This window comes from Neomonachus schauinslandi, chromosome 8 (genome assembly GCF_002201575.2).
Source record: "Neomonachus schauinslandi chromosome 8, ASM220157v2, whole genome shotgun sequence".
Taxonomy (NCBI): domain Eukaryota; kingdom Metazoa; phylum Chordata; class Mammalia; order Carnivora; family Phocidae; genus Neomonachus; species Neomonachus schauinslandi.
Genome location: NC_058410.1, coordinates 107,464,591 through 107,484,388, shown reverse-complemented (window position 1 = coordinate 107,484,388; position 19,798 = coordinate 107,464,591). Strand labels below are relative to the sequence as shown.

The 19,798-nt window shown below is 35.3% G+C and overlaps 1 protein-coding gene across 3 annotated transcripts in view; it reads left to right on the top strand.

The window, feature by feature from the left end:
- UBR2 (ubiquitin protein ligase E3 component n-recognin 2) overlaps nt 1–19,798 on the top strand; it is a 115,234-nt gene that overhangs the window by 39,422 nt on the left and 56,014 nt on the right. For 2 of the 3 annotated variants that reach the window (XM_044917624.1, XM_044917623.1), the window contains exons 5-11: nt 2,865–2,995; nt 5,690–5,828; nt 6,463–6,525; nt 10,765–10,885; nt 12,610–12,717; nt 13,400–13,488; nt 14,582–14,680. In XM_044917624.1, the coding sequence (XP_044773559.1) occupies nt 2,865–2,995; nt 5,690–5,828; nt 6,463–6,525; nt 10,765–10,885; nt 12,610–12,717; nt 13,400–13,488; nt 14,582–14,680 (750 nt within the window). Of the gene's footprint in view, nt 1–2,864; nt 2,996–5,689; nt 5,829–6,462; nt 6,526–10,764; nt 10,886–12,609; nt 12,718–13,399; nt 13,489–14,412; nt 14,512–14,581; nt 14,681–19,798 lie in introns of all 3 variants that reach the window. The other variant, XM_021692132.2, reaches the window with a different exon arrangement.

Here is a 19,798-nt window from a genome sequence, read left to right as displayed (position 1 = left end):
TGAGATGATCATTTATTTACAAATTCCAACTGACTTATGCTATCATAAGGGCACTTTGAGCAGAAGTCTTTCTTAGCATTTAATTTACCATTGTACATATGAGTAGACTTACATAGCCTAACATCCTTTCACTGCAGAAATTTTTTTTTTTTAAAGAGAGAGCACGCATGTGAGCAGGGGAGGGAGGAGGCGCAGAGGGGGAGAGAGAGAATCTTAAGCAGACTCCACGGTGTGCATGGTGTGCATGGTGTGCTTGGAGCCTGATGGGGGGCTCAATCTCACGATCCTGAGATCGTGACCTGAGCCGAAACCAAGTCAGATGCTTAACCGACTGTGCCACCCAGGTGTCCCCAGAAATAATTGTTTTTAATCAGTGACTATTTTTCAAGATGTTAACATGTGTGCACAAAGACGGCAGAAGAATCTTTATTCCTAGCCCTGCCCCAAACTGGGTTAATGTAATAGCAAAATTACTAGTTGGTAATCCCCAATATGTAATATTACACATCATAGAGTGTATTTTTATATTACCATTTTAAAATATAGATAATTATATATTTTTAAGCTGGTGTGTAAGTCAAACAAGAAACAGCTCTACCAGGCCCAGCTCTACCTGGGATTTTGTAGAACAGTTTGAACACTACTGGCTTGGATTCTTAAGAATTGGCATTTGTTTCTGTTTCAGGACCTGTGTCATTCTTATAAATTCTGTTTATTGTAATTCTTTCATTCTCTAAATGTCTTGTATTATGGGACATAATTGTGAGAAATGAATGACTATATAACAAGGTAATATCACCAAGGAAACTGAGCTTTGATTCTACTTTCTATTTTGGTATAGCAAGAGGTTCATATTATTATTATTATTTTTTTTAAGATCTTTTATTTATTTGACAGAGCGAGAGAGCACAAGCAGGGGGAACAGTAGAGGGAGAAGGAGGCTCCCTGTTGAGCAGGCGGCCTGATGCAGGGCTCGATCCCAGGACCCTGGGATCATGACCCGAGCCAAAAGCAGATGCTCAACCTTCTGAGCCACCCAGGCGCGCCACCCCCCTTTTTTCTTAAGATTTTACTTATTTGTCAGAGAGAGCGTGCACAAGCAGGGGGAGTGGCAGGCAGAAGGAGAAGCAGGCTCCCCACTGAGCAAGGAGCCTGATGTGGGACTCGATCCCAGGACCCGGGATCATAACCTGAGCCAAAGGCAGACATTTACCCCACTGAGCCACCCAGGCATCCCAAGGTTCATATTATTATTAATACCCATTCTTTTATCAATCCCCAGGAGGTACCAGTTCTAGTTCCTTCTTTGTATGGATGGTTTCACTATGTTAATGACTTCTAGTCTCTATAAGAAATAGTAAAATAAACTTTGCTAGTAGGATAAAAAAAATTTTTTTCATGGGACATATAAAGCCGACCATTGAGAAGAGTTGTAGGTAAAAAGTGCTGTAAGACTTAGAAAAATCTTCTTACTCTTCTTACCTTTCTTATGTTCTTCAAGCTCCATACCCCTTTCTTTTAGGAGTCTTTGTCTTTCTTCCTCCATTCTTTTTATTCCTCATCTCCATGTATTTTGTATCAGTTCCACTAGGCTTATCTTTGGTGAGGATGTACAAAAATACTGTATCCTTTATGTATATTTGCAATAATTTGTTGATTCCCATTCCACGATGTTGGAACATACTGATTTGCCTTTTTTTTAAAGAGATGTTTATTTATTTTAGAGAGAGAGCATGTGCACATGCAGGGGGAGGGGCAGAGGGAGAGAGAATCTCTCAAGCCAGCTCCCCACTCAGCACGGAGCCCGATGCTGGGCTTGATCTCACAACCCTGAGATCAGGACCTGGGCCAAAATCAAAGAGTTGGATGCTGAACTGACTGAGCCACACAGGCGCCCCAGAACATAACATACTGATTTTCTTATTTGAGAAATGAATATAATACTGCCTAGCCATTAAGCTAAATAACAAAGCATTAAGATTAAAATTGTGTAAGACATTTTGCCTAAAAGGTATGATGAACTTAGTGTATATTTATAGTAATACTTTTTCACATTAACCTAGAATTTTTGTGACTTACTCCCTATTAAGTAAAGGTGCAAAGTTCTCCATTCCATACATATATGACGTGCATTGCTGAAAGAAAGTAGACAAGGGAGTGATTTCTTATGGCATCAAGGGGTGGTTTTCTGACCTTGTTGGCTTATCCCCTTTAAAATCAGGCTCTCCTGGGGCACCTGGGTGGCTCAGTTGGTTAAGCGACTGCCTTCAGCTCAGATCATGATCCCAGGGTCCTGGGATCGAGCCCCGCGTCGGGCTCCCTGCTCGGTGGAGAGCCTGCTTCTCCCTCTCCCACTCCCCCTGCTTGTGTTGCCTCTCTAGCTCGCTCTCTCTCTCTCTCTCTCTCTCTGTCAATTAAATAAATAAATAAAATCTTTTTTAAAAAAATAAAATCAGGCTCTCCTTTATACCTATAAAACTAAATTTTGCTGGTCTGTCCTTAGATAACATTCCTTTGTTTATTCTGGAAATTGGGGATTAGTAGGATATGAAGCTATAAAGATGGCTTGATGTTAGGTTTTGAAGATCCTGGAATGCCATTCTAAAATTTTTAGATTTATTCATTAGGCATTGGGGTGCCATTGATTATGTTCAGTTTATTCAGTAATTGGAATCATTATGAACAAAATGTTTCAGGAAGCTTGATTTGGTAGGCTGTAATGTACAGGATCAAACTGAAGAGAAGCTGAAGCTGGAAGATCAGTCAGCTGTTTACAGTAGTATTTTCAGCGGTGGAGGCAGAACAGGAAAGAGGAGAATTAATGTGCATTTAAGATGGTTGCAATTTTTTTTCTGTTCTTTCAGGATCCTCTTGTGCATTTATCAGAAGATGTGATAGCAAGAACCTACAACATTTTTGCTATTATGTTTCGATATGCAGTAGAGATACTAACCTGGGAAAAAGAAAGTGAATTGCCAGCAGATTTAGAGATAATGTAAGTACAACCCATTTATTCTTTGTATTCATATTTGCTCAAACTCTGTTTTAACCATTTTGATTCTCATTCCTCAAATTAAGTTTAATACAGCTAGGATAGAACATACTCTTCTTTTTTAATAATAGTTTTCAATAATACTTTATTTCATAGTTTTTTAATATGTGTGATCCACTTAGTTGGTAGAAGTTTCTCCCTGTTAATTGGTTTACTTAAGCCCCGTGTTTCAGGCACAGGCAGTTTTCTGTTCTTTGTGTGATAAACCTGGTAACTCTCACATTTTTACTGTTTGCATTTCGATTATTGAGGGGGTCGCAAACTTGTGACCAGAGAGCTGGATTCTGCCATAGCTGTATTAAGGTTAAGGGCTTACTTTTCCATGTGATGTGCTTGCTTCAAGCAACCATCCCTTTAACTTTTAATTCTAACCAAGTTTGTTGGAGTCCTATTCATATTTAAGGTTGATTACAAGTTGAAGTGAGGGTCTGATGAACATCAGTGGTTTCTTTTTTGCTTTTTCAGTAGTGTCCTAGATACTTAGGTGTGGGTTAAGTGTTTTTTAATAAAGTGAGGTGTTAACTATACTTTTTTGGAAATGTTAAAAATAGTGCCTTATGAATTTATCTTTACGTATATCCATATGTGCCATATGAATCTTCACATATACCCATATATATCCACCTGTATCCATATATGCCATATGAATATATCTTCACAATTTCTTGCAGGTATTGCAGGTTGGTTTCCAGACCACTGCAATAAAGCAAGTCAAATGAATTTTTTGGTTTCCCAGTACACACGAAAGTTATGTTTACACCATGCTGTAGTCTGATAACATAATGTATAAAAAACAGAGTACATAACCTTAACTTAAAAATACTTTATTGCTAAAAGATGCTAACCGTCATCTGAGATTTCAGTGAGTCATAATCTTTTTCCTGGAGGAGGGTCCTGCCTCGATGTTGTTGGCTGCTGACTGATCAGGGTGGTGGTGGCTGTGGGTTGGGGTGGCTGTGGCAGTTTCTTAAAATAAGACAACAGTGAAGTTTGCCGCATTGATTGGCTCTTCCTTTCACTTGAACACTTAGAGGCCATTATAGAGTTTCAGTATTGTGTCTCAGAATACGGAGGCCCAGGGAGAGAGAGAGAGACGAGGAAACAGCTGGTCAGTGGAGCATTCAGAACACATACAACATTTATACTTAAGTTTGCAATTTTTTTTTTTTAAAGATTTTATTTATTTATTTGACAGAGACAGAGTGAGAGAAGGAACACAAGCAGGGGGAGTGGGAGAGGGAGAAGCAGGCCTCCCGCAGAGCAGGGAGCCCGATGCAGGGCTCGATCCCAGGACACTGGGATCATGACCTGAGCCAAAGGCAGACGCTTAACGACTGAGCCACCCAAGCGCCCCTTAAGTTTGCAATCTTAAATGGATGTGGTTCCTGGTGCTCCAGAACAATTATGACAGTAACATCAAAGATCAATGATCTCAGATCACCATAACAAATATAATAATGATGAAGTTTGAAGTATTGTAGGAATTACTAAAATGTGATACAGAGACATGACATGAGCAAATGCAGTTGGAAAGATGGCATTGAAGAGGCTTGCTCAACACAGGGTTGCCACAAACCTTCAATTTGTAAAAAAAAAAAAAAAAACCCAAAACCCACAATATCTTCAAAGCACAGTAAAACAAGATGTGTCTGTACTTCAAGTTGGGAACCATTGATCAAAGATCCAAATTTAGACCCTAGAGAATAGAAGAGTTTTGTTTTTATTTTTTCGTTTCATTGTAGGTTCAAGACCACCAGTATAGAAGGGAAAAGAATGTAACTTGCTTCTCTTGTACTGTTTTCCTATCTTAGTAAATGGCATTCCATCTACCCAGAAACCTGAATCACCTATACCCATTTAGATTTCAAGTCCAGCTGGTTCTCCCTACATCAAATCATTCAACTTCTGTTCCTCTCCATTATTACTCTCCTACTCCAAATTAATTAATTTCATCATTGACAACATTGCCTCCCTAACTGAACTGCCATACCTATTTTTGTCCCTCACGATTTATTCTCCACATGGTAGCAAAGTGAACTTTAAGACAAATTTGACTGTTATTTTTTTAGTATCTCTAATGTAAATCCCAATGTGGGGCTCGAACTCCTGACCCCGAGATCAAGAGTCACATGCTCTTCTAACTGAGCCAGTCCAGTGCCCCAGTGGATTGTAGAATATTGAGCAGGATCCCTGGTGCTTACCCACTAGATGCCAGTGGCACTCCTGCCCCAATCATGACAACAGAAAATGTCTCTAGACATTGCCAAGTGATCATCTATGGGAGATAGAGGAAAATTGCCTCCAATTGAGAACCACTGATGGCCAATTTTGACTTTAGGTCTCAGATTACTTCTCTGGCAGTTTTCTGAAGTCCCAGAACTGTTTTACCCTGTTGCAGCATTTTGTTTTTCTTGATAAAAGCCAGTTCACTTAGAATTGCATATCTAATATGTATCTTCCCCAACAGATGGCAGTGTCATAGAGCATGGGGATGGGACCCCCGATGACTTTGTTACAGATACGTGCCCAGTACCTAGCACATTCCCTAGAACTAGAACCAAGTATGCTCTTACTTAATCAGCCTGGAGCTAGAGAATATGCAATTAGATAATATATAATTAATGTTTTATGCCACAGAGAGAAGAGGGATACCTACTATTGCATGCTGTTCAATGATGAGGTGCATACCTATGAACAAGTTATTTATACCCTTCAGAAAGCTGTTAACTGTACACAAAAAGAAGCCATTGGCTTTGCAACTACAGTAGATCGAGATGTAAGTAATTTCATTATATTGATGTGACATAATAAATTTGAACTTTTATTACAGATAAGCTGTTCTGGGAAAATTGAATAGTCTAGGCTATTTTTGTTTTAAAGATTTTATTAATTTGAGAGAGTGAGTGAGAGAGAGAAAGAGCACAAGTAGAGGGGAGGAACAGAGGAAGAGGGAGAAGCAGACTCCCCACCAAGCAGGGAGCCCAATGTAGGGCTGGATCCCAGGATCCTGGGATCGAGTTTCGTGTTGGGCTCCCTGCTCAGTGGGGAGTCTTCTCCCTCGCCCTCTGCTCCTCCCCCCAACTTGTGCTCTTTCTCTCTCTCACTAATAAATAAATAAAATCTTAAAAAAAAAAGAAGTATTTGGTTATGAAAATAGAAATTATAGCAACCTAGAAGAATAAATGTTATGTCATTTAAGGAAATATACTTATTAATGTTTTGGAAATATTAGGATGGCTTTGAAGGAAAATAATTTACTTTTCATCATTGAATAGAATGAATGTTATAAATATTAAAATTGACCAGAGTTGTTATATGCTCAAATATGTTTATTTGTTTACTGGATGAAAAGTTATTAATACTGAATATAATATTTTTACATGTTAATTTAAAATATCTTCATTTACCAGGGACGTAGGTCTGTTCGATATGGAGATTTCCAGTATTGTGAACAAGCAAAATCAGTAATTGTGGTAAGTAATTTAAAAACATGCCTACACTGTTATTTTTTTTATTAGTTTAAAGCTCGTTCCATGTTTTGGCATTTATGAAAACATTTTTCTGCCTTCATGAATGTAAAGCCAACATCAACCAAAAATCATGTTTAATAATACGTTTCTTGAACATTGTATTATTGCTCTATCTAGTTTTTTTAAGGTATATAAGATTAATATTGAAAATGAATGTTTACATGAGATGTAGATGTTCTGCCTTCCAATTTCTGTATCAGAAACATCTTAATGTTTCGTTTTTGTTTTGTTTTTGATAGGGTGTCACGTTACTTTTTAGAACTTAAACTGACCTTTAGCACCAAGATTAGAATTCAAGGGAAGTTGTTTCTTGGTAACTTATAGCAAGATATGCTGCATATACTAATAGTACTTAGTGTATTATTTCTCTAAAGAAAACTGTTCCCCACATTTATATTTATTTTAAAAAGTAAGAATTATTTTAAGCTATTCCATGTGAATGAATTTTATATAAATGTCTTTTTTTGGTAAATATTTTAAATATGCAGATAAAAATGCATATTACACATTATACAGCATTTTCTTCATACTTATTTTACATAAATAGTATAGAGGACCCTGTATTATCCCTTCTTTATCCTATTCCCTTTTCTCCTATCCTAGAGATAACTACTTTTATTAATTCATTTGTTCTTTCTTCTGCGTGCCTTTATACTTCCTTTTATTAAATCTGTCAACATTGTATGTATTGATTTGGAGGCCTTTAAACATTAATTCATAATGTTTCATAACAAGATTCATGCTGGATGTATTATACTGCAACTTTTCATTTCAGTGTTGATACTAGGTTTATGTGTGTTGATGCATGTACCTTTGAAGTATTCCATTGATAACTTTACCATAATTTCTCCATTCTCCTGCTGATGGACAATTAGGATAATTCCTTTTTTTTTCTTTTTTGCTGTGACTAACAGTCCTGCTGTGGACATTGTTTTGTTTCTTTGCTGCATAGATGCAAAAGTTTCTCTAGGGTATATACCAAGAAATGGGATTTCTGAGTTGTTAGGGTATGAGCATTTTCATCTTTACTAGATTTTGCTAAGTTAGTCTCCAAAATGGTGGCACTAATATGCATGCCCACCAGAGGTGTATAGAGAGTTCCCATTTCTCCACAACTTTGTCAAAACTATATGTTGTCAGATTTTTTAATTTTTGCCAATTTCATTTGTATGAATGGCATCCTGTCAATTAAATTTGCATTGCCTTACTCATGAGTATCTTATTTCATATATTTTTTAAAGATTTTATTTATTTGACAGAGAGAGAGAGCACAAGTAGGCAGAGCGGTACACAGAGGGAGAGGGAGAAGCAGGTTCCTCATTGAGCAGAGAGCCTGATGCAGGGCTCGATCCCAGGACCCTAGGATCGTGACCTGAGCTGAAAGCCGATGCTTAACCAACTGAGCCACCCAGGCACCCCATCTTATTTCATATTTATTTATGTTTTCTGTGAATTTCCTATTCGTACCCTTAACCATTTTGGGGGCTTGTCTTTTTCTTACTCTTTTCTTAGGGGTTCTTTATGTAACCTGAATTGTAGTCTTTTGTTGCAAATATCTTTTCAGATGTGGCCTAATTCAGGTTCGTCTCTGGTGCCTTTCATTGAGCAAAAGCTTTAAATTTTAATGTAGCAAAATACATCTTTTTCTTTATGATTTGTACATTTTATGTCTATTTAAAAAATTCTTTCTTGATGTCTGGACATACTCAATTTAATAATGCACGAGAAACTATACTGTGGTTGAGTAAAAGAATATTTCCATTTTTAGGAAATGCAGACTGAGTATTAAGGGATAAGGAGGCATGATGTAGGGTGCATATAACACACCCTCAATCGTTCTTCAGGTTTTTTTCTTTTGTTTTTTTTTAAGTGCATATATGTGTATCTGTGGAGAGAGAAAAATAAGGTGGAAATGAGAAAGCAATTGAAATAAAAGGTTTATAATAGATGAATCTGAGTAAAGCTCAGATTTTCCTTATATTGGTTGCTTTATAACTTCTTATGTTTAGTAGTATCGTTTCAGTTTTTCCTTTTAAAAAAAATTAGTATTTATAATCTCTGGCATTTATGTAGATATATTCGTAATATAGAAAAGAAAGACCAGAAATAGATACTAGCTAGAAGGAAAATCTAGGAAACTATAGGTACATTCTAAGGGAAGAGGAGAGCTTCTTAACCAATACTAGAACCACAGGAGTTAAAAAAGAAATGTATTTTTTGGCTACATAAAAAATTAGCATAGCAAGATATTCCATAAACAAAGTCAAGAGACAAACAGTAGATTTAGCAAAATTATTTCTAACATAGAGGATGGACATTTAATGTTTATGATAAACAGAATACTCATAGATTGTCAAGTAGGGAACAAACAACAAAAGAGAAAAATGGACATAGGATATGGAAAGGCAATTACAGCAGAGAAAAATCTAGGCAGTCAGTATACATGAAGAGACTCACTCATTAGTAATCAGTAAAATGACAGGGAGATTTCATATTCATTAGGTTGGAGAGGTTAGAGTGATAAAATACCTTACTGGCAGAGATGCGGAGAATAGGAATGCTTGTATAGAATAAATTGTTACAGGATTTGGGGAAATAATTTAGTAGCATCTATTATTAAAGCTTTACCTTTCCTAAGAATTTATCCCATAGAAATGTAAGCACTAGCAAGTGTGTATACAAAGATGTTCAGTGCTGCTTTTTTTGTAGTCAAAGAAGACTGAAAACAAAGGGAATATGAATGCCCTTCTCTAGAGGATGTTTGAATAAATCCACACCACAGAATATTATGAGTCATTAACCCAAAAAAATCGGTTAACGCAGAGATGCACAAGAGTATGTATAGTATCCCATTTTTGTAAATCAAATAAAAATCTTTATAAATGTATACATATATAATATATAGATAGAGAAAATATGCAAAGACATACTGTGTTAATGTGGGTTATGGGGATGGTATGAAGTTGGGGGTAGAAAGATGATCCAAACAAAAAATGAGAAGGGGGAATAAAAATAAAAAATTGTGATACACTTAAGTAGACATTTCTTTAAAGAAGGTATATAAATTAACCAATAAGCTCATGAAAACATGCTCACCATCACTAATTGTTAGGGAAATGCAAATAAAAACCATGATAAGATACCACCTGATACCCATTTGGTTAGCTGTTATAAACAAAGAAAAACCATAACATCATCACAAGTGTTGGCAAGGATATGGAGAAATTGCAACCCTTGTGCACACTGCTGGTGGGAATGTAAAATGGTACAGCTACTATGGAAAACTGCAACGTGGTTCCTCTCAAAATTAAAAAGAGAATTACCATATGATTCAGCAGTTTTGCTTTTGGGTATATGCACAAAAGAATTGAAAGGAGGGTCTAGGAGATATTTGTACACCTATGTTCATAGCAGCATTGTTATTCACAATAGACAAAAGACAGGAACAACTCAAGTGTCTATTGATGGATGAATGGATAAATAAAATCTATATACATACAATAGAATATCATTCAGCCTTAAAAAGGAAGAAAATTCTGATGTATGCTACAATATAGATGAACCTTGAAGACATTATACTAAGAGAAATAAGCCAGTCACAAAAAGATAAATACTATATGATTCTGTTTATACGATACCTATAGTGTTTGGTGGGTATAGAGTTTGGGTTTTTCAAGATAAAAAGAGTTCTGGAGATTGGTTACACCACAGTGTGAATGTACTTAACAATTCTGAACTGTACACTTAAAAATGGTTACATTGGAAATTGTAGTTTATTATACAACAGGGTTTTTTTTTTAAGTATTGATGACATCACTTCTGTACAGTGAAGCAAATTACTTAAATAAATATGTAATTGCATTTAAGAAATTAAAGACCTAGAACAAATGTAAGCATTTAAATAATTTCTAATCGGTGGGGCAGATTTTCAAGTATAGGACCAAAGATTAAGGTTACTCATAAGCTATAACTTCTTACTTTTTTGTAAGAATCCTAAGATTCTTTCTAGATCCTAAATTAGGATCTGAGTAAAGCAAGCCAAGTGGTATTTTTCTTACACTCATACATGAAAAAAAAATTCTCATGTAATGATGAGAGAGTATAGTTATATTAAATAAAAATACTAGCTTTTTTCTATAAGATAGCCTTTTTGTTTTTTTCATTCTGCCATTTCTTTTTAAGAGAAATACCAGTAGACAGACAAAACCACTCAAAGTTCAAGTTATGCATTCGTCTATTGTCGCACATCAGAATTTTGGTTTGAAACTTTTGTCGTGGCTGGGAAGTATTATTGGATATTCAGGTAGGTTCAAAAAACTATTTTGGAAAAAATATCAAGTGAAATAATTTCTTGCTTTAATTTCACATTTTAAAATACTGTCTCAGAATATCTTTATGCACAGAAAAACCCATGTTTCTCAAATTTTGATCCAGAGGATTTTTTTATATGCATACAAAGGATTCTGTGTTCAAATAAATGTAGGAAATATTGGGTTAAACAATAGTAAATGACTTTAATATGCTAATGAAATCTAAATCTCACAGACTTAATAAAAGAACCTTTTTTTTTTTTTTTAAACCCCATTCTGTGGAACTCTGTTCTACTGAGCAAGCTGGAAAATACTACTGTAAATAAAACCTCAGTGATTAGCAGTTTAAAGGATGCAACACTAATGCTGATATCTTTTGTTTTGACTCCTCCAACTTTTGATTACTAATAATTTTCAACTCCAAACACTTGCAGATTTGAAGTTACTGATTTATATTTGATATTTTTTGTCTTTCCACATTCCACAAATTAGATAATCTTTTTAATGTGGTAACAGAATGAAGAACCCACATGGCTAATGCCAAAAATACAAGTTTGGTATATAAAATATAACACTAAAGAGAAAAATAGGAATAGATCTAAGCTATCTGTCATACTGTTCTTTAGAAAGCAAGAGAAGTGGTTTGGATAAATGACATTCTGATGTTTATTATAAAGAGAATTCTAAAATAATTGTATTGAAAGAGCATTGCCACATTGTGAACGGACAGTTGAAAAAACATGTAGGTATTGAAATTTAGGAGACCATGTTTGCTTGCCTTTTTAAATGTCTCTCCAATTATTTTTCTTATCCTCAATCTTTTTAGAGTTGGTGTTTTCCATTGGATACCTATGCACCAAGTTCTGTGCTAGAGTAGTAATGAATAGTATCATGGAAGCAATTTCCTGCCAAAATTTTTTTTGAGATATTTACCCTTAATTATTTAAAGACTTTGTCTCTTATTTAATATTTATATACGTATTTCTCTTTAGCTTTATAAACAATTTCTGTTTGGTCGCTTTTATAATTTTAAAATTACTCCCCTTTTTTTCCTGATTATTTTGCATGCTTATAGAAGACTAAAAACTGATTTTAATTATAAAGTATGAAACATAAAGGTATTAAAGTTTTGGTTATGTTAATGCTTATGTTAATATTTGAAGAACTTTTTTTTTTTTTAAGTTTAGCATTTAGAAGATGTAGGACTTTGTCTTCCAGGACCTTTCACATAGTAGGTACACATAGGCTCACAGGGAACATTTATTTAATGAGTAGATACATTTTGCATAGCACTGATAAATGGACTGGTATTTATTATAGTACAGAGGCCATGCATTCTTTTTTTTAAATGGCAGCACAATTATATATTACACCTACCTTCAATTATCATGGGATGTAACAATTTTATTATAATCTGGTTTAATTAACATAGGTGCTTAAAGAACTGTATTTAAATTCTTTACAACATAAGAGGTCGTTGCCCTTCTGATAGGCTTATATTTTGGTATTTTGGAGTAAGTGTTGGTGTATAATGCGAGATTTGGAATTTTTCTCCTTTTTGTGAAAATGTTAATATGTTTACTTTTCCTGAATAAATTTGACCGATTAGTAAACATGTAAAACTCTATAGGTTCACTGGAACATTTCTATTAAAATGTCATTTTATTTTAATACTTGAAGTTCCTATTTCATTGACTGCTTTTCTTCCTGTTTTAAGATGGACTTCGCCGAATTTTATGTCAAGTTGGTTTACAAGAAGGGCCAGATGGTGAAAACTCTTCTTTAGTGGACAGATTGATGCTTAATGATTCCAAATTGTGGAAAGGTAATCTTTTAACTACTCTCAAGGTATAGGAGAACCTTAAATAAGTAATTGGGAAAAGGTTTTTTTGGGTTTGTTTGTTTTTTTTTTCATTTGGGAAGGCATTTAATAAATATATTTATAGTTTTTAGAATTAGCACATGCAGTCTTATTCTTTGGAAAAAACATAAACAGATTTTGGAGTCCATGACCCAAATTAAATAACCTTTATATTTTGTTAGAAAACTATTTTTAGAAGAACTAATTTTTTAAGAAACAGTCTGCTTCTCTTTCTGCCTCGCCTCCCTGCTTATGCTCACTCTCTCAAATAAATAAAAATAAAATATTTTTTTAAAAAAGCAGATTTCAGGGGCGCCTGGGTGGCTCAGTCGTTAAGCACCTGCCTTCGGCTCTGGTCATGATCCCAGGGTCCTGGGATCGAGCCCCACATCGGGCTCCCTGCTCAGCGGGAAGCCTGCTTCTCCCTCTCCCACTCCCCCTGCTTGTGTTCCCTCTCTCTGTCAAATAAATAAATAAAATCTTTAAAAAAAAAAAAAAAGCACATTGCAAACATTTTATACTGAAGAACACATTTAGAGTTTTGCTCTTGAGACTTAAAATACAATTGAACATATAAAAACTTCGGAAATGTAATTTTTGGCTTGTTTGATACATTCTTAGTTTACATCTACTCTTTTTGTAAAAGGTGCTAGGAGTGTGTATCATCAGTTGTTTATGAGCAGTCTACTTATGGATTTGAAATACAAGAAATTGTTTGCTGTTCGATTTGCAAAGGTAAGTAGTCTCTCAGTTTGAAATTTAACAAAATAGGTTATATACAGAGTAAATATAACCCATGATTATATCCAGGCTTTATAGTATTAGCAACCAATAGTAATATGTCACTGTGTTGATTTTAAGTACTAAGAAACTTCAGTAGATGATCTTTTTATCTTTTATAAATAGAATAAAATTCTAGCAGTAAGGCTTTTCCTTTTCATCACCTGGATACAAATATCCAACTGTGAAATGTATATGATATCAAATGATAAATGAAGAATTTAAACCTATACCGTTGTGAATTATGTATGATATTATTCCCATTAAAATTTGTATAAGGGAAAGATAATCTTAGCTGAAATGACATGTAGATACGGATGTTGATTTAAGAATCATGAACTCTTGGTTGTCGATATTGTTGAATTATGTTCTCCCTTTTCATAGTATGTGCTTATTTTTTAATTCACCTGAATTAGGAGTTCTTAATCAAGGAAGCATGTAAGGATAATATGGGGAGCTCTTTCAAAATATATGTCTTTGTGTCCCATTCTCAAACTTAATGAAACAAATTCACCAAGAATGGGGTCCAAGCATGTGTACTTGGGAAGAGCCATCAGGTGATTCTGATATACATCCATAAGAAACAAAAATCTGGTTTCATCAGAGACCATGTAGAGCTGCTGTGGTTTAGCCCTACTGGTGTACAATAACATCCCAGGATTTTAGAAGCTGTTACTCCTATTTGAGCTCATAAATTGCCATTGTGCTCAAGATTATATAGTGAATCAGTATTTATACAAAACTTACTGGTAGAAGTCATTTCGTTATCATTCTCATAGCAGTGTTATCTTATTGACTCCTCCAGCACTGACTTTTCATTATAATCCTTAAACATTTGGTCAATGTGGATTAGAGGTGAATCTCCCCCTTGTTGTTTAGAATTACCAGCAGTTGCAGAGAGATTTTATGGAGGATGATCACGAGCGAGCAGTGTCCGTGACTGCTCTGTCTGTCCAGTTCTTCACCGCACCTACTCTGGTGAGTAGTGCTTGCCTTTTCTTTGTAACTGATAGCTGGCACTCCTTGCCTTTTTTTGCCTTCTTAATAGAACTATGAGCGTTTGCAGAGTGATTATGTGACAGATGACCACGACAGAGAGTTTTCAATCGCAGACCTCTCGGTTCAGATATTCACGGTTCCTTCACTTGTAAGTACTAAAAGACTAAGAAGAACTTTCTTGTTTGCCATTGACAGAAGTAAAGCCTTAAAATACTAGAGAATGAAGATCTGTATATTCCTGAATAGAATAATATTTTATTAATGGGTGATTGGACTTCAGACACCTTCAGCCATACTAGAACATAGCCTTCAGTATGTAATCTAGAAAGAAAAAATCATTTAAACTTAATCTGTACATTCTCATACTACTTCCCCGAGGTTTTGAACTGGTAAGTTAAAAATTAAGCAGATTGGTTTAACAAATGTATACATTAGAAACAGCATATTATATACAATCTCACATTTTGAGAAGCTCCCTTCCCCCAGTAAAGGAAGGGGTAGCTAAGGCAATTGAATCACAGTGATTGTGGGTGGTCTTATACTAATTGCCTGGGAAAGCATCACTATGTTTTAGTGCTATTCAGTAATTGAAATTCATATTTAAGTTATTTAACATGTTTTGAGATCTGTTATTGATTGGGCACAATTCTAAGCTTTGGGAATACAGCGGTGAACAAAAACAGATGTGGTCCTTGCCCTCATGGAACTTAAAATAATGGGAAAGACTCACAGAATTGGTTAATTAAGATTATAATGAAAACTCAAGAATTTGGTTGTTTTGCAAGAGAATAATAGATCTGACCTTTTCCCAAAGTTCAGAGAGGGATTCTGTAGGGAAGGCACCTTTATGTGGGGTCATGAAGGAAAGTTCATTTAAAGGGACCAACACATAAGCAGGTCCTGAAGTAGGAAAGTTCCTATCCAGGAAACAGACGGAAAGCCAGCACAATTGAAGATCCTTGAATATGGAATAAAATGAGACCAGAAACGAAGGCAGGTGCTTAATTGTATAGTATTCTATTTTCCTACAAGGTGCATTTTCCAGTTTTTTTGTTTATTTATTTGTTTTTAACAAGTGTTTTTCCCAGGATTACCTTTATGTTGAAGGATGTATTCTAGTACAGTTGAAGCTGTCTGTATCCACTAATGAGATATTATAGGCCAAGTGAAGGATTTTGGTTTTATGGGAAAGCAGTGAAGAGTTTTAAGTGGCATTTACATCATCATGTTTGTGATTTTTAAAAGATCATCCTGTTTGTAATTTGGAGAACAAATTGGCAGGGGGGCAAAAGTGAGTGTGGGGAACCTAATTAGAAGCTGATGCAATGATCCAGACAAGAATTGGTGGTAACTTGAGCTGGGATTTTGGCAGTGGATATGAGTTGTGAGAGAGATTTAAGTAGTAAAAGCTACAGAATTGGCCAGACTTGGGTTTGAGGGATCAGTTGGTGATTGGTTGTTCAATTGGAGGGAAAGGGTAAAGATGACTCCTAGGTTTTTGACTTGCAGCCCAGTGGATGTCGTGCCACTTGGACAGGGGGTTTTGGAAAACGAGTAGGATTTGTGAAGAGAGAAAGCAATGCTTTCATTTTAGTCAGGGATGTTTGAGAAGTCTCTGAGATAATCCCATGTGTGTTCATATCTGTGCTTCCTCCATTGATCTGTTTGTCCATTTCCATGTCAGTACCCAGTTTTAATAATTTTAGCTTAATGCTCTGTTTTGATATCTTGTAGGGCTAAATCTTCCATTATTCTTTTCAAATAATTTCTTTAATGTTCTCAGGCTTTTTTTTTTTTTTTTTAAAGATGAACTAAAATCACAAAAAAACACATTAGGATTTTGATTGAAAATATATTTAAAGATACTTTGGGAAGAACTGATATCTTTGCAATATCGAATATCCCCATCCAGGAACATAATTTGTCCTCATTTATTAAGTTTTATATTATGCTCTTATTACAGACTTCATAGTTGTCTTGTTACGGGTCTTACACATTTTTAATCTGGCTATGTCTGGTATGTAGGAAAAGCACTGATATATTTATGTATCCATCTTGTATCTGTCTGGTCCTCTTAATTAGCATTTCTTCTAATATTTTGTGTTGATTTCTTGGGATTTTGAGTAATCTACAAGTAATTTTTTCTTCTAATATTTCAACTTTTATTTTTTGTTTCTTGTCTGATTCCTTTAGTTAAAACAGTACACAAATAGCATATGTACTCATTTATTCAGAACTTACTTATTTAGCACCTTTACTGAGTAGGTACTGTTTTGGGCTCTGGAGATAAATACTGCAGTAAACGAAGCAGACAAAAGTCCCCGTTCCCATGGAATTTATAGTCTAATTGGGAAGACAGATACACAAACAGTTGCATACCATTTGTAAATCAAGTGTTGGTAAGTGCTATGAAGTAGAAAAGCAGGTTGAGGGGATAGAGAGTGACAGTGAAAGGGTCATATTTTATACAAGGTTATCAGAAGGCCTCTCAGAGAAGTAGTGTTTGAACAGGAACCTGAAGAAAGTGAGAGATGAGAAATGTGACTAACTGGTGGAAGAGCCTCCTGGGCAAGTACAAAAGTTCTGAGATGAATGTGCACTTGGCATTTTGGAAGAAAGAATCCCAAACAGGCCAGTGTTGCTAGATAAATGAAGAAAATGGTTAATGACATCACTGAGTTTGGGGATAGGGTTGAAGGTGGAATGGGCGAGGCCATTGTGAGAGCTTAGGTCTTTTGTCTAAAGAAAGTAGAAAAAGGGAAATAATAAAGAGCAGAAATTAATAAAACAAAGCAAATATACATAAGAAAAAAATCAGTACAATCAAAAGTTGGTTCTTTTAAAACAAGGAAAAGGAATAGATACCTAGAAAGACTAATATAAAAAATAGAAAAACTTTAATTTTAAAAAGGGCTACAAAAAAGTACAGGCCTTACAGATATTAAGTAGAAAATAAGACAGTATTGGGACCAACTTAAATCAGTATAATTGGAAATTTGGGTGAAATGAACAGATTCCTAAGAAAACCCACAGGTTATTATTAAAAGAGAAACAAGAAATAGAAATTTTTAATTATTATAAAAATCTTCTCACAAGTCCCCAGGCCCAAGTGCCTACACTGGAGAATCCTTCCAAATATTTAAGAAATAATACCTGTCTTACATAAATTTTTCCGCAAAACAGAGAAAGAGAATATACTGGCCAATTTAATTGAATTCTCTGTTATCTTGATACCAAAACCCAACAAGGCAATTTATAAGAAAATTACCATCTAATCTCTCTCACAGATGAGGTTGCACAAATCAAATCAGGCAATATAGAAAAAGGATAATACGTCACAACCAAGTTTGGTTTTTTCCCTTAATGAAAGAGTAGTGTAACATTTAGGGGAAAAATCAGCTGGCATAACTCACCTTATTAACGGACAGAAAAAAATTGTATCAAATGCTTTTTCCAAATTAATGAAAATTCAGCACTCGTAATTTAAAACAAAAAATACCTCATACCTACGAATGAAAGAGAACTTTAATAGAGTACCTAAGAACAAAACAAAAAATAAAAACCTAAAGCAAACATTCTATGTAATGCTGAGTATTAAAAGCTTTTCCCCTGAGATCAGGAATAAGAAAGATTCCTGCTTTTATTCAGCACATGATGACTCCCATTCTTTCTGTAATTTCTTGAGATAGATGTTTAAATCGTTGGCTTTCAGCCTTTCTTGCCTGATAAGGGCATTTAATGCTTAAGTTTCCATCTAATCGTAACGTTAGCTGCATCCCACAATTCTGTAATGTCTTATTTTTATTATACAGTTCCAAAAATTCATTGAGTTCCTTCGTGATCTCTTCCTTGACCCATTTGTTCTTCTTTGTGATTATACTTCTTAGAGATACATTGCTAAATTTCAAAACAGCTGGGCATTTTCTAATTATTTTGTTACAAGTTCTAGCTTAATTTCACTGTGGTCAGAGAACATACTGATTTCAGTCCTCTGTTGAGTCTAGCTTTATGGCCCAGAATGTTTTCAGTTTTGATAAATATCCTATGTGAACTTGAAAATAATGTATATTCTCTTATCATTGGGTTCAGTGTTTCTGTATGTCACTTAGGTCAGGTTTGTTCATTTTCATTGTGTAAGTCTTATATACTTACTAATTTTCTGCCTACTTGTTCCGCCAACTATTGAAGTATCTTAAGAGTTTCCCACAATGATCGTTGGATTTGCCTTTCTCCTTTTAGTTCTGTTATTATATGCCTGCTTTATATATCTTTATGTTATGGAATACATACAAATTTAGAATTGTATCTCCTAGATTAACCCTTTTATCATCATGAATTATCTTTTTCATCTCAGATAATACTCCTCACTTAAAGTAATTTATCTGATACTACAGCAACAACTCCTTTCTTTTGGTTAGTGTTTGCATAGTATGTCTTTTCCATTGTTACATTTTTAACTTTTTTTTTTTTAAGAGAGAGAGAGTGTGGGGAGTGGAGGGAGGGGCAGACGGAGAAGGAGAGAGAGAATGTCAAGCAAGCTCCACGCCCAGCGGTGACTCAGTCATTTGAGCTTCCGATTCTTGATTTCAACTCAGGTCATGATCCTCAGGGTCATGGCATCGAGCCCCATGTCAGGCTCTGTGCTCAGTATGGAGTCTGCTTGGGATTCTCTTCCTCTGCCCCTCCCCCCTGCTCACACGCACATGCTCTCTCTCTCTCTAAAATGGATAAATAAATAAAATCTTAAATAAAGTCATAGTCTGATAATGTCATTATCTAGATCATTTGTAGTTCTATTCCTATTTAATTTCTTTTATATTTTTGCCCCTTTTGATTTTTAGTCATTTGAAATGCTTAATAACTTTTTATTGACATTTGTCTTAGGTTTCAGCAGTCTTGCTATGATTTATGTAGGTTTGGTTTTCTTTATAGATATTGGAGTTTGTAGATACTGTATCCCTATGCTGGTGGCTTTCTCAGTTTTGGAAATTTTGGAGTCATTCTCTCCTCAAATATGGTTTCTGGGGCACCTGGGTGGCTCAGTTGTTAAGTGTCCGCCTTCGGCTCAGGTCATGATCCCAGGGTCCTGAGATCGAGCCCTGCATTGGGCTCCCTGCTCGGCAGGAAGCCTGCTTCTCCCTCTCCCTCTCCCCCTGCTTGTGTTCCCTCTCTCGCTGTATCTCTCTCTGTCAAATAAATAAATAAAATCTTTAAAAAAATATATATGGTTTCTGCCCCATTCGCTTTCTCATTGCCTTCTGGGAGG